At 41.2% G+C, this 26,266-nt stretch overlaps 2 protein-coding genes across 4 annotated transcripts in view; both read right to left on the bottom strand.

The window, feature by feature from the left end:
* cacna2d4a (calcium channel, voltage-dependent, alpha 2/delta subunit 4a) overlaps positions 1-5,906 on the bottom strand; it is an 89,884-nt gene extending 83,978 nt beyond the window's left edge. For 2 of the 3 annotated variants that reach the window (XM_084345453.1, XM_084345454.1), the window contains exons 1-2: positions 5,322-5,906; positions 3,516-3,712 (exon numbers count right to left, since the gene is read on the bottom strand). In XM_084345453.1, the coding sequence (XP_084201579.1) occupies positions 3,516-3,691 (176 nt within the window). In that variant the 5' untranslated portion in view covers positions 3,692-3,712; positions 5,322-5,906. The remainder of the gene's footprint in view (positions 1-3,515; positions 3,713-5,321) is intronic. The other variant, XM_084345455.1, reaches the window with a different exon arrangement.
* Positions 5,907-11,739: 5,833 nt separating this feature from the next.
* dcp1b (decapping mRNA 1B) lies at positions 11,740-25,962 on the bottom strand. Its single transcript, XM_084346443.1, has 11 exons — positions 25,578-25,962; positions 25,034-25,074; positions 24,670-24,797; positions 17,198-17,264; positions 16,584-16,887; positions 16,337-16,429; positions 15,186-15,993; positions 15,001-15,051; positions 14,603-14,820; positions 14,303-14,515; positions 11,740-14,204 (listed from the first exon to the last, which is right to left on the bottom strand). Exons 1-11 carry the CDS (start codon positions 25,734-25,736, stop codon positions 14,127-14,129), a joined length of 2,160 nt encoding a protein of 719 aa, XP_084202569.1. The 5' UTR covers positions 25,737-25,962; the 3' UTR covers positions 11,740-14,126.
* Between the last annotated feature and the right edge of the window lie 304 nt (positions 25,963-26,266).

Genomic DNA, 26,266 nt, shown 5'->3' with positions numbered 1-26,266 from the left:
TTTTCCAAATTATTACACTTGTATCTTTCCTGAGAAAAGAAAGGGCTAATGAGATGGTCTGTACTAAAGGTGATCATGGAAAGGTCCTGACAGCCAATCAAGTTAAGAGGTTATCCTGCATTCACCAATAAGAGATTAAAACAGATTACTGTTAAGGTGACAGTAAAAGCTGACAGTCACAGGGTCACTCGGCTCTCAATAACATGCAGTCATTCTACAAATCCTCCATGTGAATGCAGCCAAGGTAAGGTAATAGAGGTTAGAGTGTAGACAGGATGTGACAGATGGCTCAACCTATGGGGAGTCTGCCAGCTCGCTGCTAGTTAGCAGGCAGGGTTGTCACGGCTAGCCAGCCTGCCAGCCTCGGTACTGAGAACTGGCCGATGATTGGTTGACTTGTTGATATTTTTAATGTGGAATATGAGTGTGTGTTCATTCTTAAATGTGAGTTGAGTGTTGCTCTGTTAATATTCTTCTGCTGTTCAGGGCTACTAAAGTCTCTCTTGACTGTTTCCTTGACATGAATCATCTCTGTAGCTGTTTTAAGAAAATGTTTTGGCAGATAAATGAGGAATTGATTCATTTAGATCATTAAATAACCTGTAGAGGCATGTGTTGCACAATCCCTGTGGTGCATCTAAAACCGTGTGCTGTTGCCGTCAGGTAGAGCACCAGCAGGGCAGGCAAGGTCAGATTAAGACAGAACCTTACGCAGGCCATACTTGGGTCAAAAGCTCTAATTAAATCTCTACTCTAAAAGGGCAAAGGGCAGCAACTGCTCACTGTGAAACTGAGAAAACACGCTTACTTTTACTCACCAAGAAAGTTCTTTTTTTCCCAAATTTCTGACCTAAGAAAATAAAAAAATCTAATTTTGTACCAAGAGGGAATCACAGCCTTTGATGGGAGGATTGTTGACAGAAAAGGTTGCTCATTTTGCTCATTAAATTGTTGCTAAAACATATGTCATTGCTGTTGACGTTGACTTTTTTCCTTATGGCGGCAGAGCGACGTTCCATCCGAAGCTAAAGATTTGACCTCCTTGGCCTGAAATGTTCCGGTCAAGGCCCACTAACTTCCAGTGCCGGAGGGGCCCTGCTGCCAAATCTTCCCCAGGCAGAGTGAAGCACTTTGGGCTCAGTGACCTGTGTTGGCCTGCTGAACTCTGCTGTCCCTGGAGCTCTAATCTCTCTCAGTCACACCAGCCTGCCTAGTGACGACAGCACACACTCCCTGAGCTTCTGAAGTACAAAACTCACACATACACAGAATATATCCTGGAACTGCAGAAAAAAACGATTGCTGTTATGGTTCTGGACGATTAATCTATTGAATTGACTATTGACTATTTTACTGACACACGCACACAAACAGACCCAAAATGCTGTGTATTTGTCTCTGTCTTTTTCTGTCCCTCTCAACCCCCTCCATTTTAACACACACACACACAGAAACACACACACAGTTAATAGGCTATTGTGGACTGACAGCACGGTATCGATTTGTTAGTGTTTTTAGTCAGCAGGAGGTTTGAAAACTGTTCAGGGAAAAGAGCTTCGTCTGGCTTCTGGAGAGCAAACAAACGCAGCGTTGCAGTCCCAGATGAAATATAAATCTAAGTGAACACTGGTCAGGAAATAAAACACTTTAGGCATCGTGATTTGGGAAATTTTGACTGCTTAATTTCTGATTAGCACTGTTATTTCAAAACTAGCTTCTACATATCACAACCCTGGATGTAGCTATGAGCTGGAATTACCAGCAATTGGCACCTTGCACAGCAGACATTATGAGGAATGAGATAAATAAAGCAATAAATTAATGAAAATTAATGAAAAAAAAAAAAAAACATCCCCAGGGAGAGATGACTACCCTTCAAAATGGTACAAGATGTTGAAGGGGGAGCTGGTACCATCACTCCAGACCTCTTTTAATTAGACTGATAATAAACCACCAGATGGGCAGAAGCAATAATCTTAGATAAGGACAGTTGTGTGAGCTATTTTGATCAATACCAAACATAGATTCTAAATTGTGTGCTTATGGCATCTCAAAAAGATTGCATCATTTTATAGCAGTACTAACAGACGGAACAGGGTTCATGAGAGGTCATCAAACTTAGAGCAATATCAGGAGAACTCTTCATCTATAACACTAAAGGAGAAACAAGGAAGTTGTTTTATGTTTTACCGAGAATGGGCTGTGATTAATAGTCGGACGTTATACCATCATTGCCTGACTGCCGCTTCGGCATGATTAACATCGTAAGCATGGATATTAGCAGTGATAGCGATAGCTGTCTCCCAAACATGAGGTCTCCTTGGGTATTAAGGAGCTGTAGAGTTTATTCATGGGCAAACTGTGACCTGTGCTGTACGTTCACTGCAACTAGACACCTTCTCTGCTAAACTTTACGTCTGCTTCAGTCTCTAACAGCTTTCTGTTCTGAGCTCAGTACTTCAAGCTTGAAATATCACCTCCATTTATTCATTGATTCACTCATCTACTAGTTGAAATATCTTTAACCGCTTACGACAAATACTGGTATGTGCGATTCATTTCGATGAATTAATCGCAAAGCTTGTAATTAATTAGATAAATTATTTTAATCGCTTGACAGTCCTAATTTTTTTACTGATTTACAAAATGAACATCGTGCTGTATTGAAGAAGACTTGAAATTAGCGTTATTAAAGTCATTAGGACACCATTTACTGAGGTAATATATCAAGTGAGAGGCAGGGTCATTTTCTCATAAGCTTACATGCAATCAGACTCCTTTTTGCAACCAGTGGAATCACCCCTTGCTGGCCATTAGAAAGAATGCAGGTTTGAGGCACTTGAGCATCAGCTTCACTTTTCAGACCCAGAAGCTTGGACATCACAGTCTACTATGGCAAAATGTTATCACTACCATCATCTTTTAAATATACTGTTTTTTTATTAGTATGCGTACATTCATTATTGTACTTCTAAAGTCGGAGCATGAGCCAAATGCATACGTCAACTGCAGTTTATTTGGCTGTGGCTGTAGCGAGGCTGTAGGACAGTTTGGCAGTTAGCTATTCCCCACAGGTGCCCATATGGCCCATATGTATCTGTGTGGAGTAACCAGCCAAAATAGAAAGAACACTATTGACTCATCCACCTGACATGTGGATTCCAGAAGGACGTAGACTTGCCAGGGTGCCCACAGGGAAACGACCTGGTACTGTACCTCGTAGAGTGGTTGATGTAATGTCTTAATAAAGCACTCGGTTGGTGGTCACCTAACTTGTGTTTTTCCCGCTAAATGTCTGCATGTTGTGTCTCGCTGTAAGTGAGGATGCAATCATAGTACACAAGATAATGCGTTTGTACCTCTGCCATATAGATAAACCAAATGTAAAAAGTGTGTATTTTCATTATTTTCTGTGTATTTGTTACTTTTACTCCAGAACTGACTGAAATAGTTCCTCCGGATGGTTCAGACCATATAGAAGTCAGTCACTGTTTTCTAGTGTTAGTCTGACTCACGTTTCTGGTGAGATCCTTATCTGGCCATCCACCATCAGGCACAGCGAACTGGAGAGGATAATCCACAGCAGCATCATCAGCTTCCCTCTGTGCGGCCCACTTCTGTCCGATTTACTGGCATTCCCAGCGTTTCCCCTGCTCCAGCCGTTCATCCCTGCAGCTGCCGCGATCTGCATCAGTCCAGCAATTGTTGCACGCTGGCTCCAAGAGAAAAAAGGATGAAATTGGGACAGCGCAAAGTGAGATTAGAAGTGATCAGGTCACAGTGACAACACACAGAGGGGGAAGCGTTAAAGGTGCAATCAAGTAGCTGGTGACTGTCATGTCAGCCGGAGTAAACCCCTGAATACAGTCTGTGATGGTCTAGAGTGTTCAAAGCAACAAGATCTATGCTACATGGCCTGTTTAGATTGATATAATTCACGGACCAAGTCAAAAACTTTATATATGTTGCCCAATTTGCTTGCATTTTTGCTCAGAATAGGACTGACAAGAGAAACTGTCATAAAATTGTAAATAATTAAAGATCAACGAAAAATCAACACGAGAGCACGTTTGCATTGAATTGTTCGTCTATTGAATTCTATGTATTGTTTTCACAATCAAAGTAAAGGGCATCTAACTACAAGTTTACACAATATCCTTGGAAAAATACAAATTTACCAATATTAGCTGATTTTGGGCAAAAAAACATGCTGTAAACCCAACACTGACATTTACCAGCTCTCAAGTTGATAAAACAAGCTTGCAATATTGTCCAGCTTCTATAAAGCAACATTGCGTTCTTTTAGAGTCATCTTTCTGGCCACCGAGTGTTCAGAAGTCCAATATTTACTCACTTTTAGCTCCATTTTTGGTCTCCACCAACTCCTGATAGAAATAGTTGGCTCTTTAACTGCAAAATGCTCCACTATGTTCACCAGCTATTTGCCAACTTTGTCTTCGTGTTTGCAACAGGGCAGATAAGTTACAGCAGGTTTTTAAAGGCCAGAAACAATGCTGTGAGAGCGCTGAGAGTGAACCAAAAACAGTATTGTAGTGAGCTGCAAAACAAAAACGTTAAGAGCTAAAAGAGACTAAAATACTCCGAGATAGGATGCAGTGGGATCTGGTCTTTCATGGAGTCCGCCATGTCGCACCTCCATGTTTCTAGTGAGAGACTTTTGCATGTTTGTACGTTCACTAACACGACTGAAAGGGGCGAGGGGAATTCAGTTCATCACGAGATGCCAGTAATTCCAATATACTGGACTTTTTAATGAAAGATGTTGATTGAGGCATCTTTTTTGTAATACAAGGACATTTTGATATTAGAAATCTAACACATGCAGGAGCACTTTTTGTCAACTTGCCTGGTAGAGAAATACTTAAATTTATAGATGTAATGCTTTCTCAAAGATATTCATGTAGAACTCAAATCCTGTGACTTTCCAGAAACTTGAGGAGAGGCAGACTTTGTAACAGAGCAGTCTAAATACACAAAGATTCATAGTGACACAAACAGTCCAAGGCCTGCTGTGGAAAAGCGAAGGACCCAGAAATCCTATGTGCAGCACAGAAAGCATGTCACCATGAAAGCAGTCACAGAGTTAAGACACTACTAAGAATGATACTGAGAAGCCACAGCCTTTGAGTGGAAAGACTTAAGAGCTGTGAGACTTAAGACCGAAACAATCCTGTGTGCTGTCCAGAAACGCAGCATGCTAATTTCAAAGAAAAGCAAGCTGGAGCCCAAAAGTGGGTTGCAGCGAGATTAAAATACTTCCTCAAATCATTATAGACAGAATGGTAGTGAAGATTACTCACTATGTCATGTGGTCAGAGCTTTAAAACCATTCCCTTTGAGACACGTGGGTCTGAAAAGAAAGTAAGAAATAAATAAGTGTCTGATTGATGATCCGATGTCAGCTCAGCTGCTCAACCTGGCGTACAATAGAGTCTAGAAAGCTCTTGTCTCCGGTGTCAAAGGTCACTTCTGCGCGCCAGGAGTCACAATGGAGTCTTGCCATATTCCCGCCCCTCTTAATCCTACTTCTACTGCTCCCATCATCCACCTCTCTCCTCCATGCTCCCCCTTTGGGATCTAAAGGAGAGTGATGAAGACTTGAGTCGTCCTGGTGAAACTTCTGTCCTCACACGAGTTCAGTCCTTGTTATCAGGCAGCGAAGCATCCTGAGCAGAACACTTATATTCCCAAGAGACTTCAAGTCCTGGATCCTGAATGATTCCTCTCTGCTGACCTCACATCCTGGTGGATCCAAACCAAAATCGTGCAGCACTGGGACACGACTACGCTACCGGATGGATAGTAAGATGGATGGAGGGATGGAGGGATAGTGGGACTTCCTCTCTCTCTCTCTCTCCATCGTATCTCTTCCTGCTCTACGGCACCAGTTTATACCATAATCCAGGCAGGATTAAACCCCTCCTCCCTCCCTCCATCCCTCCTTTTCCCTCTCTATCCGTCCTGCTTTCTCTCTCTCTCTCACGCACACACACACACACACACACACACACACACACACACACACACTATCTCTCTCTTGCACTCTGTATCTTTTCTCCAACGCTCTTTGACCTATTGTCTTTCTAGTCCTGCCTTTCTTTCTAGTTGTGTTTTTCTCCCTCTTGTTTTTCCCCCCTTAATCTTTCTCATTAAGCTCTGTCACACCTGCCATTTTGCCATTATTCACCCTTTTTTTTCTTACTTCTATGCTTTTGAATCTTTCTCCGTCTGCTTTTAGTGAGAAAGAGAACAAATGAGAGAAAAGGTGGCTGTAGTAAAATGAAGTAATCTGTCATGAGAGAGGAGAAGGAAGGAGAGAAAAAGAAGAAGAAAACAGAAAGGTGAAAGTGGAAGCATATGGGAGATCAAGGTAAAGAGATGTGAAGCATTAGAGGCGGAAAGAGAAGAGAGTCCCAGTGGGATGGCTGCAGTTGGAGCAGAAGGAAGTCGTGATCGTTGGAGGAGGACACACTTGACTGACACAAGCTCATAATATAAACACACTGAGACATCTAGTGGACTCTCAGTGACTCACATGCATGCACGTGCACACACACAACACACACACACAGCCAGGGTGCTGCAAATGTTTCCTATTTTGCAAAAAAAAGAGCAGTCTTTCTGTTATCAGTTTTAGTTATTTTTCAAATTTATTTAGGAAAAATCAGCTATCTCTGTAGCCAATTGAAGATGACTACAATCTTGCACTCATCTTTTCAAAATATCAAGAGTTTAATTCCTGTTTAAATGTGCTGTCTCTGTTTCTGCACAAAACTTGCATAAAATCTGGAAAAAAATATGTACCATATATTCATCTTTATGATCTTTATGATCTGAGGACCGCTCCAGGAGTGCCACCGAACCCCCAGTTCACCGAACATTACAAACACAACCAAGCAAAAAGGCTAACGCAGTCATTTGCATCATTTCATTTGAGCAGATATGAGACCCTATTCCCGCCCTAAATCCTACAACAGCCAATGAGTGATTGTGAAGACCAGTGACCCACTCTATCTTCTTTTTCCTCTCTCCTGAGCCACTTACATGCCAGCCTCTTGATGATTGATGCATCATGCAGCTGGTGAGATTTCAAATCCAGAAATATATAGTTTATTACAGTTTTTAAGCCCCAAACTTGGAAATTACGCAAGTTTATGTTTTTTTATGCATTTTTCTCTTTCTACAGGCTGTTTTTCCACCTATTATATGCGTTAGACTAAATGATGAGGACCCATTGTGTTTTCCAGCTAATAGGGGCAGTTAAAGTTCATCTGCAGGCTTATTTTTGCATTGAAAAATGTTGGTGAGTAAGATAAATAAATAATTCAGTATGTTCAAACTCATGTAGATTAATGCCTGAAGCGCTTACAGAGCTTCTGTGAGCTTGGGGAAAAAATTAGCTTATAACTTTCCAAAAGAGCCCAAAACCATGCCTATACTCTAAATGGTTAAACAACAGCTTCGAATTTACTTTGGGCTCAACTGGGATAGGCCATTTTCTGATGATTTTACATACATTTCCAAGGATAAGAATATAATGCGCACTACATATGAGATTAGAGGATGGAAATGCAGGACAGACTTTCTGATGCATATTTTTCTCTTAGTGTAACTTGCTTTGGACTAAAGTGTGAATGAAATGAGTCTAATGTAATGTAATGTGATTATTGGACATGCTAGCATTTTCACTGAGAGACAAAAATTGTCCTTTTTATGCCCCACTACTGTGTGTAACGAACAGCCTCCATCGTTGCCACAGACTACGTACAGTTTTGCTCATGTTTACAGCTTCAAACAAGTAATCTTGTCTTTATTGCTCAGCCTAAATGACAATAATGAATTAAACGGTACAAGAGGTACAGCAGAGACGTGACGGTGAAATGACGTCTGCAGCTCAAATGGTCTGTCTGCTGCTGGGACCATTAAGCTACATTTAACTAAATACCAGGGACACAAAGTCAGACTTACACACAAACACACACACACACACACACACACACACACACACACACACACACACACACACACACAACCATAAAGTGTGTGGAAAATACAGTGCACAGTTACACACATACATTATAAACACACACACGCAGTAAAACATCTGCTCATGCTGTTATGGAAATTAAAACGCAGGAAAATACACACAAATCAGTAATACGGCAGTGAATGAAGGAAGAGGCGATTAATAACAAACTGGAACGAGACCGACTGAGATACAGTAAGACCAGCGCACACACAAAAGGGTTAGGAGGTTAGACACGCACGCACATGCTACATATGTATATCCATGTACAAACACCAGCCGTGTGTAACAGCTGTGGGACTCCTCCTCCCCCACTGACCCAGATCACTGATGATGGGGATGAACACTCAGCCCCCCGCCTCCCCCTCCCCTCCAATGTGAACGATGAACTTTTCTATCAGCAAAAGAGGGAGTTTCATGCCGAATTTACTACGAATGCACAACTTCTACAACAAATTGAGTTCTGCCACCAGCCTTAAAAAACAACCAAAATAGACTGTTGAGATAAATCCCGGTAAATGCCTTTATTGAGTTTTCTTACTAAATCTATATCATCTGTAAAGGGATGAGTTATAGGGCAGGAGGATTTCTAACCACATGCAGGCATGAATGCAAGAGGGTGTACGCCCAAATGCCACACAGGAGGGCTTGGTGATTTTGCCTTAAATTACATTAAGATAATTTTAGGCTGTATTGCGATTAAGTACATATATCTTGATATTTTGAAATCTGACGAAATCGACAAAAATCAAGTTGACGAAGAAATCAAATATCACACAATTTTTGACCAAATACCTCGATATCAATGTTGCGACAGGATGATTGATACTTGTGATAAATATCATCAGTAATGTTGATATAATGACTAAGTGGGTGAAGACACGTATGAGAACAAGTAGAACAGCCTTTATAACAGGAAAAGACAACAATTACACCATATTAGAATATAACAAAAACTAAAATCTAAGGTAATATTTAGTGCTGCTAGGAATTTTTTATTTAGACTGTTTGTGTGAGCTCCATGATGGACAGTGTGGTCTCCAATCTGATGCATGCTAAGGTTGGATTGTGTAGTGAAACTCAAGAATTTTAATACAGTTTGGTGCCCAAAAACAATTGAGTACAGCAACATACAAACACACAACACACAAAGGTAATTACTTGCATGAGGCCAGATTGAAACTCTTGCCACACAAAAATCCAAGAATTTTAACAGAGTTTAACATGAGCCAAGAAGAAAGCTGCTATTTAAAACAGGCGGAAATATTGTGGACATTTGCAAACTATAATCAGGACCAAAACAAGGATGTGGAGTAAAAAAACAAACAGTTTGTTTACTCTATTATATTTTCATTAACTCTTTATTTTCATTTACAGGTTTTTTTTCCTTATTAATTCTTTTTAGGTTGCAATGTTTAAGCCCGCTTTTTGTTTTTACCCTTCTCCTTTTTCTTTTTACTGAGCAAACTATCTTATCACATAAACACACTTATGAATACATTGGACTATGATTCAATGATCCTCAAATGCCATCAACGCCCTTTGTAGCATAAACTACCAAATCACTGCATCACTCACCTGTGCCCCTGGAGAGCGCTGTTATGGCTCCAACTTGTCTTGTCTGAGTGAAGGAGACTGGGAAAAAAAAAACAGACCTAACAATGTCTCTATAAATTCAGTTTGAGAGCAGGACAACTCTAATGTGCCTGAATAAATCATTAAAAAAAATCATAAAAAGTAAAAGTAAACCCCCCAGAAGAGTTAGAACAACAGTGTTACTCTTGTCTGGTTCATCAACTCTTGGATTTCCAAAGTGAAACCAGACGACATCCTCCATCTGAGAATACAGTGGCAACAAAAGTGGTTCGGACTCACTGTACTGTACAAACTGAAGACCCCGCCTCTCTGGGCATGGACACACGCACGCACACACACACACACACACACACACACACACACACACGCGCGAACCAGAAGTCATTGATTAGTCTAAGCCAGGGCTAATAGTCAGCCTTTACTTTTAGCTCCATCAGCTAAACCAATGGTTTGGAACCTCCTGGTCTCAGAGGAAAAAAGGTGTGTGCTTGTGTGTGTATGTGTGTGTAATTCCTGGAAAAAACATTTTTTACGCTCTAACAATATTATAAACATGCATTTGGGCCCTCAAAAAAAAAAAATGTTTTACCTTTTTTTGCGTATATGTATTTTGGGTATAAATCCTCTGCTCCTGTAAACATGGATGTTAACTGCCATGTAAGACACCACAGTGTTGATGGGGGGGGGAGGAAACAGGAAGGAAGGGAGAGGGAGAGGCAGCCAAATTCCCACAGTGTGCCAAAAAAGTGGCCAGCAGACTGATTGGACTTTGATCACTTCACACTCAATTCTTAAGGAGCCATTACCAACTCTGATAACAACACTAATTAGTACTAATGGGCTTTTAAAATAATCTGTCACACACAGACAACAAAACACACACTTTACACACAAGGAGAATATCATCAATTTCATCAAAGGCGCCAGCAATATTATGAAACGCCGATATGCATGTATGTATACATGTGGAAACAGTGAGTGACAGGTCATTATCCCCACTGTCCAGAGTCTATGTTCGCCACAAGAGACCAGCTGATGACTTCATCCAGAGGGGCCACTTTCTGTCAATCAGTCAATAAGGCTGACAATGTTATTATGTGTGATTTGTCGGGAGTTCATCAAGTCAGAGAGTGTAGTGTGTGCGATGTATAGGGATCAGTGTATGTGTTGTCTTATTACCTTTTTACAGAACATACTGTAGAAAAAGGCATCATCCAAGAAGTCCAGGATTGATTGGGCCCTAAACTGAGGTCACCCAAAAAATAAGAGCATCAATGAAAACATGTGTTACATTGTTTTAGGTGAGCTCATAATGGTGGGTTTTAGCATTTATTTATATTTTTATTGAATGCTCATATTTTATTCATTTTACTATGTTTTATGTATTCTCAGTCTGTGTGTTTCAGGATGAATTTCTATTTCTTTCTTAAAAAGTCTGTAGCAGAACAGTAGCTTTCCTAATAACGACACTGCAAATCAAGTTAAAGTAGAAAACCAAACAGAGCATGCAGTAATTCATTGAATACGATACGAACAATTGAAAACAGCTCAAATTTCCATTTTTCATTGAGCACTCTGAAGGCCCTCTCATCCATTTAATTTGAAAACCCGAGGTACATAGTGTGTATTTAGCAGCTGCCTCGTGCTGATGAATGTCAACTGGCTACAAGATGTTGTCTGAGCGCACAGGCTGCTGCGTCGCCTGTGACCTGCCTGAAAACTCCCCTGTTCAGTCAAATTAACACCACTGTGTCAGCACCTCCGCTTTATTGGCTTGTACCGTGTGCTCAGTTGAGCGCGACGAAGACAGGGTTTGATATTGGAAAAAAACATTGCATAAAATCTTTTAGAGCTAATTAGGCAAGGCCTCTCAATACTGCTGAGTGTGTAAAAACAGCTGATTAATCACTGGAGACATATTGTTACAATATTGACTGTGGCAACGATGTGACATTAAAGCAATAATGAGTGTACCTGTGCTGTGATTAGTTACCTGAGGCTCGATCAATCCTGAATAATAATAATAAAAACCATCATAATATTAGAAAGACTTGAGAGCCATAGAGAAAACAAAAAAGACAGAATGAGACAACAGAGGCAGTTTGAGAACATTTAATATCCAATTAAAATATATTCCAGTTTAGGCAAAACATTCCCGACATAAACAAATAAAAGGTGTAAAAATGTATCCGTTAACATTCCCATGTCTCGTTTTGCCTAAAATGACAATGCGTAAAAGAAAGATTATGGATGACAGCTTTTGAAATAAAAGCACAAAATCGCATAAAGAGCTGTGGATATGTTGTATAAGAATGAATTGCCACTTATATCTTAGCTGTGATGTAACATGCTGGTTATTTGTACTACGAGAACAATACATTTTGCTTCTTGAGTACAAAAATAGGGGAAAAAAATATTCTCTTTATGTTGTTGCTGCTGCTTTTGTGTATTCTCTGCGAGCTACTGTAGTCTGGCTGGGAATGAGTTCAGCACTGGAGCTAAACACAGACTGCAAACCCTGACCCCGAAAATTAAATTTTTTTGAGTGACGCGACTTCTGCTGTACTGTAGGAAACACACAATTCATGAAGAGTAACAGTATTTTTGAAATGCATTTTCTATTAAATTTCTACTATACTTGCTTTGAACAGGCCTACGAAGTCCAAACAATTATTAGCGGATATATTTATTTATATACCTTCTTTGCAATGCCATAAATCATTTATTTAACATCAATAACAAACCATTCAATCACTAATCTGTTTTTAAATTCCTGAGAGGAGTTTTTTTTCTGTTTGGCAGAGCGAATGTTCAGGAACTGTGGCATGACTGCAAAAATGCTACCATGTTAACTAGTAATGGCTCTGGGAGAAGAAAAAATAAGGTTCTCAGTGTCTTATTCTGATGAAAACCCTTTAGGTAAACTGAAACAAGAGTCCTGACCAGATTATCTAACCTTAAAAATGGTCCAATCGCTAAAGTAAAAACACAGGTAACGCCTCGGAACTAGCTCTCTGTGAGGTAGTGCAGGTTAACAATCTCCTGTACTGTCCTTGATAATTAAGTTAGATAGATACCATGTCATTTTGAATTTTTCGTCATGATGGTGATATTCAAAGGAAGAGGAATAAGACTAATAGTACGTGTCCACAGGATCTGCTGTTTCTGTGCTTCCCGTTCCCCCTCCCTCTCCAACATTTGCATTTGCATTTCTGCCTACGGTAGCTCTCAAAAAACCACAAAGCCTTGTTGTTGAGTTAAAATAAAGACGGCAACAACATAGCTTATTTCTCACTTTAAGTGTTTCAAAAAGTTTCCAAACAAGCTGCCATATTGGATTAGTTTAAAATCCTAGAGCAGACAGTCCAATATTGGCTTTCGCCCAATCAGGTGCAGCCAGTAAGTTTTGCATGGTGTTCAGTTGGAGGGTGTAGCCTGTTTTAGTCAAGCATCCAACGCTGGGAAGCCTCGCGTGCCCTCGTGTGCAAAAACGCCCCGTGGACACGTACCATGACAAAGCACTAGTAGTACACACAAGCTTTAAAGTGCCGTGAAGATTTTCTCTCACCTGAAAATCCACCACTTGTCAGAGCTACACACTAAAAAGATATATCTCGATGCAGACTTTACTCACAAAATTGTCGACAAGCCCAATGACAACGTTTAGTTACTGTAACTAACATACCAACACAGCTATGTTGGAAAAAAGAGATCAAAATGACAAGGTATCATTTTAATAACTTTAAAAGAATTTGGATAGTAAAATATATTTAAAATTCCTTTAGAAAGCAAACTTAATTTAAACGAATTATAAATTCAAATCCAACAAATTCTGATAGCATGTAAACATACTTTTCAAAATGTACGGAAAACAAAAACATGTTTAACACGTTTTACACTTCATTTTACAAGTGAAGTCAGTTTCAAGTCAGTTTGAGCGAATCCTTCAGCGCTAGTTCTTTGACTAGGAAGACTTGTTTGTTACAGCCCAGAAGGCTGGCTGGTGTTAGACCACTGAGTCTGAGTAAAGACCGCAGATTATGAAAAAAAAAAAACAAAATAAAAAAATTCTGCTACATCTGATGAAAAAAAACTAGTGCACTTTTCAGCTAAATCCAAACGCCTGTGAGGTTGCAGCATAATAGGCTACATTTCCCATTAACTACAGTTGAGGTCGAAACTGTGTGGCTATGCCACATTTGTGCATTAGTGGACCTCGACTTGAAATGATATGAGTCAAAAGTTGTTATTCTGACATTGAAACAAAGACATTTATAATATTTAACAACTGCTTTTTATGTTGCAACCAGAGAGACTTGTTTTGAAGTGAAGAATGTCGGGTTTACTGGCTAAACAGTGCATAGGTGTGTGTGATTGCAGTGGGTTGGTTCAGAGGAGGAAGTGGTGCATCCATCGTAAGTGTAAGACTGATCCTCACTGCTCTCGACGGGATGTTTGTACAGACAGAGGGTGTGACGAGTCATCAGTACTGGCTGCTGGAGTCGTTGGCAAAGCGGCTGACGTAGGCTTCGTAGATGGTGTCCAGGAATGAGCTGTCAGTCTGAAACACACAAGCACGAACCAACAGCTTGAAATAAAACAACAAATTGACAGTGGGGAAAGATGCGTCATTGTCAGTAATCTGATTTTTTTTTTTACCTGGATCAGTTTCAGCAGTGTGGCTTGAAGCTGACTTTTGGACAGAACTCTGATCTCCTCCTGCAGCGGGGGAATGGGCAAGGCTGAGGGGGCAGGGCAGCCGTCCTGGCCACCGGCTGTCAAGCTGCCACTAGACTTTGCCTGAGTGAACACGCTGGGGGAGAGGAGCAGGTTGGGGGCCACAGTGGCTGGTATCCGCTGGGGGGAGATGACCTGGACACAAAGGGACAGTTATTTGTTATCCTCGATTGTTGTTCCCAGTTAAAAACACAAATATAAAAAAGAGTTTACATTGCTTACCTGAAACTGCAGTGCCGCCTTCTGACCTGCAGTGGCTGCGGTCGGGTTCGGGACTGAGCCTCCGCCTTGACCTTGCGTGGGCCCCTGAAATCGAGGGGCCAGAGTCGGAAGGAGTCGAGGGGGATCGTGAGAAGTCAGGCTTTGCTCCTGCTGGACCAGCTGGAGCTTTTGCAGGAGCTCGTGAGGCGACACCACACCTTGCATCTGCGAAGACAGACCTGACAAGACAAAAATGGTAAATGTCACTGAAAATGAATAGGAGTTGCAACTCGAGAGGTTCTTTCAAATGTAACTGGATTTATGTGCACTTGACCAAAATTACTTCAGAAGTAGAATCGAATTTGTGTGACACAAAACAGAAACTGCAAAGCAACTAACTATTTCAAGGAACCTGATACCTTGAGAAGGATGAAGGACTTGATCATTGGTCACCTGAGATGGCAGCAACCCTGGAAATGGAGGGAAAATAAATAAAGTATTTTTACATAATTTACTCTTACATTTGCCAAACAAGTGTATGTGGTACACTAATTCAGAACATGGTCATACTGCTGGCATACTGAAAGCATCACAGATGTCCCACCTGTTCCCTGTATGGCTGAAGCTGATTGGCTGTGGTGCTGCGCCTCAGATTGAGGTTTGGATAAGTTGAAAAACATCTGCTGGCTTTGTTGCGCTTGAATGTGGGAACATGACATAGAATCCACCATTATGGGCTGGGAGGGGAGATGGGGGTTCTGCTGCAGGGCAGGAAGAGGGTTGGGGCAACACGGGGCAGCAGAGGTGAAGGTGTTGGACGCAGGAGGAGGAAGTGGCTGGGGTTGGAAAAGTCTCTTGATTGGGTCCGGTTGAAGCTGTTGCTGTTGATGATGATGATGATGGTGGTGCTGCTGATGATGATGGAACAGATGGTGATGGTGGTGATGCTCCAGCGGTACCCCGTTGTCACACAGCCTGTTCTCGGGGGACTCGGACAGGGTCTGAAGAGTTCCTCCGACCCCTCTCTGTCCCTGCATTAGCTTTTGGATGGCTGGGCAGTGCTGAGGCTGGTTCTGCTGCTGCTGCTGATGATGGCCGGAGGTGGGACTCAAGCCCACAACATTTCCACCATTGTCCCTGACCAGTTGTCCTCCAATCACAGCCACGAGCCCTCGATCTGAAAACCCTGCCATGGCGATGTTCCCTCCCTTGGAGGTCACAATCCTGCCAGAGTTCATCGTCTCCTCGTAGGTCAGCGTGCGGGCCACAGGTGGGCGAGTGACTCTTCCTGTTGATGCCTCAGCCAAAGGGGTGGCCAAAGGAGAAACTGGGTCAGGTTTGGGTGACTGGTGATGTTTGGTGCCAAAAAGAGTGGCCAGAGAGAGAGGCTTGGGTTCAGCACCTTCACTGTCCTAGATGAGGCAAAGAGAGACAAGTGTGAGAGAGGGAAGGAGGGCAGTAGGAATGAGAAAAGAAGATGATGCAGATATTACTGCAGTATTTTTAAACATATCAGGCAAACTCCACAAAGCTCCGAGCTGGCCCTTGCACTGCCTTGGTGGAAAAGGGGTATAAATAACAATCGAATATAAAACAAATTAAGGACTGGAGTTTGTCATGGAAACACTGTTTCTAGTTGTGAGTACCATCTAATTTAAACTTTTGGATTCCCTGCAGAGGACCAGATTGGCCCTCTTCCTGTACATCAAAAATACAACCCCAGAATGAAATAGGAGGTAGATATGGGGGTTTTACCTGAGTGTTTGGTTTAACAGGTATTGGTTTGATCAGATTGGGGTTTCCACAAAGAACACTGCTGCCACCAATCTCCTTCGGCTCCGATGTAGACTGCCAGAGAGAGAGAGAGAGAGAGAGAGAGAGAGAGAGACAGAGAGAGAGAGAGAGACATAATGTGAAGCAAGGAGTATGAGACACAAGCACAGAGGAACAAAAAACATTTGATAAGTGACATAAAAAAGAAAATCTTTTGGTGTTTCTCTACCTTGTCATACTCTGTGCGTGCTTTGGTCAACATCTGGATGATGTCCACTCCTTTCGCTTCACTTCCTCCTCCTCCTCCAGCTATTCTTCCTCCTCCAACTATTCCTCCTCCTGCTCCTCCTCCAATTACTCCTCCTCCTCTAATTACTCCTCCACCTCCAATCACTCCACCTCCTCCAATAACTCCTCCTCCTCCTCCAATTACTCCTCCTCCAATTATTCCTCCTCTTCCAATTATTCCTCCTCCTCCTGGGGACAACCATCCACCCTGAGACTGAGCCAGGGCTTGCTCCTGCTGGGTCAGACTGCACACACAAACACACATGCAAGTCAATTTGAGAATCCATACAGGCCCATATAAAAATGTGAGTATTTTGTCAGGAGAGTTCTTGTTGGTCATTTGTTGGCACTAAGTCCCAAACACAGATCCAATCATAAACACATGTAGTCTCTGTCATACTCAACCTAAGATATGAAACAAACTCTCACAGCTGCGGTGGCTGACAGAGCATAACTCCCTACTCCCTGTTTAGTGGACAAAATCTCAATTTGAATTTGTTTTCTTTAAGTGCTGTATAGTTTATGCAAAGAGTCTGTGGTTATAGAAGCACTTACATCTTCATCCTCTGGGCAATGCGTTGACAGTCCTCCTTGTCATAGAACCAAATCCCATGGATGACCACTGGGGGAGTGAGAAGGAGGGGGACAAACAGGGGAAAAGAGAGAGAGAGAGTTGAACTTGTGAACATGTTTCATAAACAAAATGAACTAATGGTCCTGGTCTGGAGTTAATGCCACAAATCCAGTTAGCCGCTGATTAATGAAAGGTCAGCAGACAACTAAATGAGTCTTCTGACCATTACAATCAAATGAATGCACAGACATGCTGCTGTACACCTCTGCTGCTGTAACTTTGAGCAGGCCTGGCGGACACATGTTCACCGTTTATTATTAGCCCGGCTGGTTTTAAACCCAGAGTTTAAAATGAGTCATTTCCCAATGGCAGCAGAATCCAGCAGTACCATTACGGGCCCCAGGAGTCTCCTGATCTACGTAAACATGATCAACATGGGAGGGAAAAGGCAACACTAACACCCATTTGTCACAGGATTACACAGCAGTATGTACTGCGCTATTTTCATTTGTACTGGCTCCTAAAAGCATAGAGGTAACGTTTTGACATTATTATTCAATTTCAGTCAGTCTGTATGGTGCAAGTCATAATTTCGCCCAGAAACAAAAACAGCGAAAGTCTAAAAAAAACATCAAAATCCCACGATCCTTGAACTTCTTTAATGTATCCAGTCAAACAAGATATTTTCCAATACCAGTACCAATTGGGTAACTGAATTTTGGTGGCCAAGATGCAAAACCATTTTTTACTTTGAGGAATATAAACATGTTTTTTTTCTCCAATCCCTTTTCTTATTTAACAAAAAAAAAGACAAAAAAAGACACCAAGGACCAATCAAGACAGCAGGACATCATCTCACACCTCAACATGCTTTAATAACGTGGATCACAAGAAAAGACCAATCCCAAAAAGGAAAAGAGGCGTTAAAGCGTTAAAGACATCAGAAAGTAAAATACTTATGAATGGAGTGGAGAGGCAAGATTTATAGCCAGCCAGAATAGAGTGAGACACAGAGAACAGAAAGTAAAGTGGGGTCTACTGTACATGGTGGACAAAGTTACCACCACCAGTCTTATCAAAGACACACACACATTCCTATGCAGACAGACAGGCAGGCAGGCACAAAAATACACACACTTGGCTACAAACGAGGTTGGACAGGCCACAAGGGTCAGTACGGATGAGGGGAACAGCGAGAGGGAGAGGCAGAGACACACACAGAGTTCAGTTGAGCCTGGGAAAATCAGCCCTGTACCAAAAAAGTAACTGCAGTGGGAGACTGTCTGCTGGAGCCAGAGCCACTTAGTGCTCACTGGGGATGAGACTGTTTGACAGAGACGGAGAGATACGCAGTCAAACGCAGAGAGCTGGAAAATTGAGAAAAAATGAGCAAGACGGATATAAAATAGGAAGAAGTGAGGTGTGTTAGAGAGGAGATTATCAACAAGTCCATCAAGAGGGAAAAGATCTAGTTCTGCCAGCAGCTCTTGAGCTGTCAGGAAGCAGCGACTGAGTTTTGTCAATGAATGAAAAATGTTGAACTGAATGAAGTGAAGTGACGGGAAGACACAGAACAGGACTAGAAGCTGTGACTGTCCTTACTCCCAGAAGAAAAGGAGGACAGAAATAGTTTGATAGAGGAGATTCTAACAAGTTTTCAGCTGCTCTGAACTACCAAATGTCTAAACCCTTAACAAGATAGAAAACCCCTCAGAGAGACCAAAAGAGAGGGAGAGAGAGTGGGAGGAGGACTACGACCAGTAGCACCAACCAGAACAAGTTCCTGTGGCCACAAGGTTGAGCTTTAAGGGTGGACATTAGAAAGAAAGTGGTTCCAGTCAACAACACTGGAGACTGAGCAGGAGAGGAAGAAAGGCACTGAATAGGTGAAGCAGAGATCCTGACCAAGGGAACTGGACGGCCACATGGGCAGCGAACTTCAACAGAAGAATGACCAAAGTTGAAGACCACTACTAGGAGCATTCACTAAACGGGAAATGTCAGTTCTGCATGTGACGCCATCCCTTTACATTTTGAAGAAGCAGTGGAAACGCTATTGCAGTTTGTAAGTGATCCAGTGCTTAAGCTGTGTGGTCCTTTCAATCCCCCTGTGACTACGACAAACCACGTGTGATGTCTGCTGGAGACCCACAGTAACTCTTCGACGAGACTCGGTTGAGACGAAGAAGATTTTAAATTTTTAATCTGACGTTGTAGAGATTTTCTTTTAAGTCTGGGCGACTTGTCATTGTCTGTACTTACCATTTGGGATTTTGCTTTTAGTTCTATCAGATTTAAATGTTTCGACTTGCTTAGAAACAACACATTTCCCGGGAGGTTAAACTGCTTAAAGTGCACTACTGGGACTACTCAAAGAAAGTTCTGTTTAGCTTTAGTATTGTCAGATATATTTGAAGTGTTGTCCCTTTATTGTGGTATGTGATCAGCTTAGTTTGGGCTGGTTTAGTTTGCTGGAGGTCAGTCAGCAGTAAGTGCTCTTACAGTAACACACATGCATGCTTGGAATTATTGTTGTCCGAGAAGAACCATCGCTTCCTTTGTTTGTGAGAATGGAATTCATGACATTGGACGAGGAGTAAATATTGAGACTTCCAGCTAACCAATACTCATCTAAGAAGCAGGTACGTCCAAATTGCTCTTTTGGCTCTGCCACAACTGCTGTGACAGCCGTATGTGCTTACTTAAGAGACGTTTACACAGTGCTACCCAGTATATATATCAGTACATCCTTTACTTCTGGAGAAGAAAAATCTTATGAGGGGAAGTTTCATATCACCTTTGGCATCACCTTCACTGAACTTTTGCCGGATAAGGAATTACTGAACTTTCTATTCCGAGAGAGATTCAGACCAGTGGAGCCATGCTGAGAGGCCTGTTTCAGAGGAAACCTAAACATGAGAGACTGGAGGAGGAACCTGAGGTCAGATTCAAAGGCTTGATGGTGTCAGAGCAAGACCTGGGATATACATATGTCCGACCTGGAGGTAAGACTGTCTGTACACCTGACATACAGAGCGCCATGTTAAGGGAAGTGTTAGTCTCATCTAAACTCAGATACACATTGGTCTCAAAATGTTAAATTAGTGCTGCAAGTAATCATTTTTTCATTATCCATTAATCTGATGATTATTTGTTCGATTAATTGATTAATTATTAAGTGCATTATACTTTTCTAAAGGCCAAAGTAACATCTTTCAAATTGCTCACCTTGTTTGACCAACAGTCCAAAATAGAAAGATGGTCTATTTACTTTTCGGGTTAATTTATCTCATTATCTCTTAAATTTCAACTATCATAACAATCTAACACGAGAAAAACAACTTCATAAGATTCATGAGAGAGGACCATGACATACACACAATGCTCTGTGTGGGTTTGGAAGTTTCAAAGTAAACTATATCAACTTTTGCCATTTGTTGCAAGAATGTTTTCCCTAGTGACTTATAATGAGAGTATTTACATTATGTCTTACATACAGGGGTCAATGTAAATCAGATGTGTTTCTTCCCTGTAACTAGTGTAACTGTAAGAAAAACTGTTGGCCTAGGGGGAACTGGAAAAGAAATTCGCCACATTGGTGATTTGAATCATATAAAAAAGAAAGTATATAAATAAGGTAGGATTGAAGTACACTCTACTGCGTCGATCAATAATTGGTACTTCAGTTGTCAGGATGCCGTCAATGCAAGCTGGCATGGCTGTTCTGATCTCTGATAAACATTATAAAGAAGTAAGCATTTTGTTTTCTTGTGATAATTTGTTGATTATCTTGAGATAAAAAGGGTATCGAGATAACAGCATAAAAAAACCAAAAAAAACATTGCAAGCTTGGCCGCTCTCAGCTTCCATACAGTACAAAGAAAAGCAACAATCTGTATCTTCACAGTTGAGAAGCTGAAAGCAGGTAATGTTTGGCATTTATTCTAATAAAAAAAAAAAACTTTAAAAATTAACTTATTATGAAAATAGTTGCCATTTTATTGATTATTAAGAGTTTCAGCCCTTCAATAAATTAACTCTTAAACATCTTTGGGCTCTGCTTTATTAGAAGTACTTGCAACAGCAGTGTGGAAAAATGAAACCACCTCTCACACTGACTTCACCAAACCCTATAAAGTACTATCCAAAATCTGTATGAGAGAGTCAAAGGCACAGGAAGACGGATATGACTCTCAGTGTCCTGCAGATGAACTATGACTCAAACTCAGAATACTGTAAACTAAACTTTTAGAAGCATGTCCATGATTTTCCTTCATCAAATAAGACATTTAAATGCGTTGTTACCAGACAACAGCGCGACCACAACACATTACACATCAGGAATGTCGGTGCTTGCAGGAAGGAATGTAAAAAGCCTTCAATCACAACATTTGTCAGAGGAATAATGACTTGCTCAGACCAAAATTCTCTTCCCTGAATCTTGCCCTGTTCTGTGGTATATCTCCGCAGTTTATTTTTAGCCTAGGGTGCCACTTTGTGCCAACTGCCATTCCAGGAAGTAACAGCAGCACTGAGAGCTACATGTTTGTCTAACGATAAGATTCCACGACTCTTGCACACAGAGGTCATGACACAGTGGGATTGGCAGCATTTACCAACAGCCTGGAGCCTAAACAGTCTCACAGATCTGATGCTAGCCAGTGAAACAAACATCTTTACTGAGGCGGAGATGCGTTCCTTTGTTTATACAGTTTTCTGGAAGACATTCCTCCGTCCCTCACATGCCATCATCCGGTAAATGCTCAGCGACTGCTGGCTTTCTCATGGTGGACTTGACACTTTGATGTCTCTTAGAGCATCTGAGGTTTCTCTGGTTATGAGTAATGTGTTTTGTTAGTTAGATCTGTCTCAATCTTGTCACATATCCAACAATCATAGTAAATCACAACAGCTAAGGCGATAAAAATCTGTCTGATTACAACCATGCTCCATCTCTCCTTATTTGGGTGCTTTATTAACCATATCCAATCAGTAAAATCTGCTGGAGCCACTGACCATTAGCTTTGCTATGCACCCACTCACACAACTGCTGCCATATTTCATTTTTATCAGAGGAAATAGTTCTCAACTGAGCTGTGCTAACTAATCTCTTGTGTTTTTAAATTTCTTTCCTTCCCAAGACATGCCTTAGCAAGTAATGCCTCGGTTTCACACTTTAAATTGTAAAAGTTTACTTTACAAACAAAGAGTTATGCGATTACCGCAGGATTACCAAGTAGACAATTCAATTTAAGCTGTGTGAGCTGAAGAGGTTTAATAACTTAAAATTATTAGTTTGCTTTACTTAGTAACTTTTTAATCTTTGAAATTAAATTAAATTTGCAACTATTTTGACAATCGATTCATCGTTTTAGTCAATTTTCCGCGCAAAAATGTCAACCACTTGCTCGTTTCAGTTGGTTTGAGTTGCAGCCCTGATTGCGAGATCTTTCACTGCCACCCGACAAATCTGTGTGTTCTCCAAACTATGATTTGTCATGAAAAAACAACAGGCAAGAAGCGACATAGGAAATTATGCGATATCATGCGTGGGACGGGATTTTTTTCTTTCTTTATATACACTAAATTTTCCTCCATTTCTTGGGCCTAAGAAGTCTGCTGAACTCTTCTTGTATCCACATTGCAGGTGTTGTCGTCATGGTGCTTGTGGTTCCTATATAAAACTAAAGCTATAAACTTATAATGTGATCTCAGCATTGGCTGTTCACTTGCAACTCGTTCCCCATTACCGATGCTCTGACCACCTCTCGAGGCCAGTACCATCACAGATCATCATTAATGTGTACAGAGTGCATTTAAACCTGGTGTAAAAGGTGTAGAGAGGTCACAGAGAAAAGTGGATGTCATGCACATTATTTCACTCATGTCAGTTAGAGTAATGAAGTATTACAGTAAAGGGATCAAAGCAGGAATAAGGAATTCACTGGTATCTAAACAGAAGCATTCCACCTGCCTCTCACTGAGCCTGATGGAGAGTGTGAGACCGTGACAGAGAGGGAGGGAGGTCTGTGTGTGTCAGCGATTCCTGAGTGAATGTGTGTTTAGATTATCAGTGACTGTTGTGGTGTATCTAATCTCGGCTGGCTGGTTCTGTAGTGCTGTCAGGCTCTTCTCCCACAGGCACACTCTGCAACGTGTTTGTCTCCGTGTGTGTGTGTGTGTGTCTAAACCAGATGTAGGTCGCAGAGGCAGACAGGCTGATAGAATTGGAGTCACCACAATACCTCTGAGCCTTATATGGAGCTAATGTTTCCCACTCTAATGAACAGCATGCTGCACACTTTGGTCACCATATCAAACCATTTGTCTTTTATCTAACTTCCTTCCTGTGGCTGTAGATACATCTGTCATTTTGAAGTGTGATGTGATCACACTGCTAACAGGTCTTCGACGTCACAAAGATAAGAGTCTCGTGTGGATTTTGAGGTGAATTATACAAAATCCAGTGTGCATAGTTTACATGCGTATTAGCAATCTAAAGAGTCAGAGTTTCAAAAAGTGACAAAGATACTATTTTAAAATGCTGTCCCAATTTTATCTCACTGTCTACCTCTCTGTATACACAGGGGGGCAGTACACTAAATATTCCTGACTCTGTCTGACATTTGTCTTTTTTATATCTCTTTTTTCTGTTTATCTTTGTCTCCATCTTTCAGTAAGTTTTTCCCTCAGTGTCTGGCTGCTTGCGTAACAAAGCAAAGTCTCTTCACACTTTTTAGTCTATGTGGCTAGTCCTGGTATTTTATGTCTGACTGTATCTATGCCTGCACAGTCTTACTACAGCAGGCACAGTCACTTGGTATGTTACTGACCCCTGCATAACTAAGGTTTTTCACAAAATTGCGTTATTTCTTTAATGTTTCAAGATTTTGATGATATCCAGCATTAGGATTGAGTAAGAAACTCTGTAGTTTTAAGGGAGAGGACCGAATCATGTTGATACCACAGAGTACCACTTCCTTAATTGGTTCCAGACAGCACATCTGGCTGAAAGTGTAACCTTAAGTATAGTGAGACTATGTCAGCCCGTAGCTTCTTCCAAGACACAGTGAGTCAGGGCAATTATGAGCTGAAAGATGTTGCATGACTTGTTAGACTCAAACTCAATGCAGACAAGAATATTTGACGAAATCCAAAGTTGTCCAGGGCAACCCGTCTAACCTGAGGAGCCACCTGGCCAATCAGCATAGACCCTATTCAGCATACGGTGAGCTACACTGAAAGTGTTTGGGCAAAAAAAAAAAATACAGCTATAGTCATATCACTGTGACACTGATAATTATGACTCCTTCCAATGAATATCACATTAACAGGTTTCCGTGTATACATAGAATGTGTCGGGAATGTGTCTGACTAAAAACTGAAGGTAGTAATAGCTAACAGGCAGACAAGAGGTGTGTCTGTGTGTGTAACTGCGTTCATTTCTACTCACATCGCGCATTGCGGTAAAGCAGGAAGGGATGCTGGAGCTGGAAGTCCAGGTCTTTGGTGATTGGCTCTGTCAAGTTCTCCATATTGAGCCTGTTCATAATGGTGAAACCATGTCTGGGAGATGCCAGCCTGAAATACACAGAGGACAAAAAAGAGTCAATGACAACTTGAAACAAGTGGCACTTGAAGCTACGTCATTCTCTTCCTATATTCACCATCATACATCACACAGATGTGTACGGTATATAACAATAAAGTGATAAACAATAGTATAGGTTAATAAAGCAATTTTACTTTCAGCAATTCTGCATACAAATATTTAAATATGGCTGCAGCTTCAAGATGTCAGCATTAACTTCATTTACCTTGTGTAGATAAAAAGGGTGCCTTCCACCTCGGTCTTTTCCTAAAACACACAAACACAAAGACAAGTCATGTAGTGTCAACTTCAAGGATCAGGTGTGTTATTGTGTCAGTTACAGGTCTGCCTCAACTGAGCCAAGCAAAATCACACATTTTCAATCCTTTAAATAATAATAATTGAAAGGGTTGAGCAGTTGAATGTAATTGACGTCAGGCAGTCCTTTAAGTAACACAGGGTGAGAACATGTTATTAAAAATACGTGTTAATTGCTAAGGGGGGAACATTTAAATCTATTGGTGACGTTAATATCCAAATGTAATGGTAGAATATTCAAGGGAATCAGATAATAAAGAATAAAACCATTTCATTTATGTGGAAAATAACTATTTAGACCCTGAATGACCATATCTGGGGTTAACAGCACTGGTTTATAACTTCACTGGAGGTAAATCTGTGTCAGTGACAAAGCGCGCCTATCAAGCAGGGAGAATGACGAGGCTAAGCTAAGTTAGCACACGATATCCTCAACACAAGTTCAGGCTTACCCACTCATTTGTCCTGTTGTTGTAAGTGTACAGAGCGACTTGGCTGGCCACGTCCACAATGTTATTGATGTACGGGTCTTGTCGCTGCAGAGCAGCCAGACTTATGTCCAGTCCTTTAGCGGGGACGCAGCTGCTGCTACCTGCAGAAGTCGCTGTCATTGTTCCCTATGGAGAAGTTAGCTCGCTACCTAGCTTCAGCGGCTAGCGAGCCACAGGAAGGTAAGATAAAAACCAAGCCAGCAACAAGGTAAACTAGGTAATCAAATCGGTACTTGCACAGTCACTCGTTTGGCAAATTAAGACTTGTGAATTTTCTAAAATCAGAAGTTATCGGGCTCTAACTGCCATGAGTGAGTTCGTCATCGGCCATGTTTAGCCAGAGAGATTGTAAACAACCAGACATGAGTAGTTGCGCAGCAGGATTAGAGATTTCAGCCTAATCAATCAAACTTGGAAAAATCGATGGGGAATTTTGCTGTCAAATGCAGGGAAGTTCAGTGTTACTTTCTTCAAACAGTTCATGATATGTCAGTATAAACATTACCATGTACCAATAGGTATGTCGCTGCACTTTTTTTAAATTACAATTTATATTTAATCATATATGTTGATTTCATTGTCAATCAACTTGATTTTGTTTAACTTATGTCTCTGTCATTTCTCTGTATACACGTAAACAGCTGATGTTT

This window comes from Pagrus pagrus (genome assembly GCF_965226575.1).
Source record: "Pagrus pagrus genome assembly, chromosome: 23".
Taxonomy (NCBI): domain Eukaryota; kingdom Metazoa; phylum Chordata; class Actinopteri; order Spariformes; family Sparidae; genus Pagrus; species Pagrus pagrus.
The sequence above is the reverse complement of the archived record's forward strand: the minus strand, read 5'-3'. Positions and strand labels throughout refer to the sequence as shown.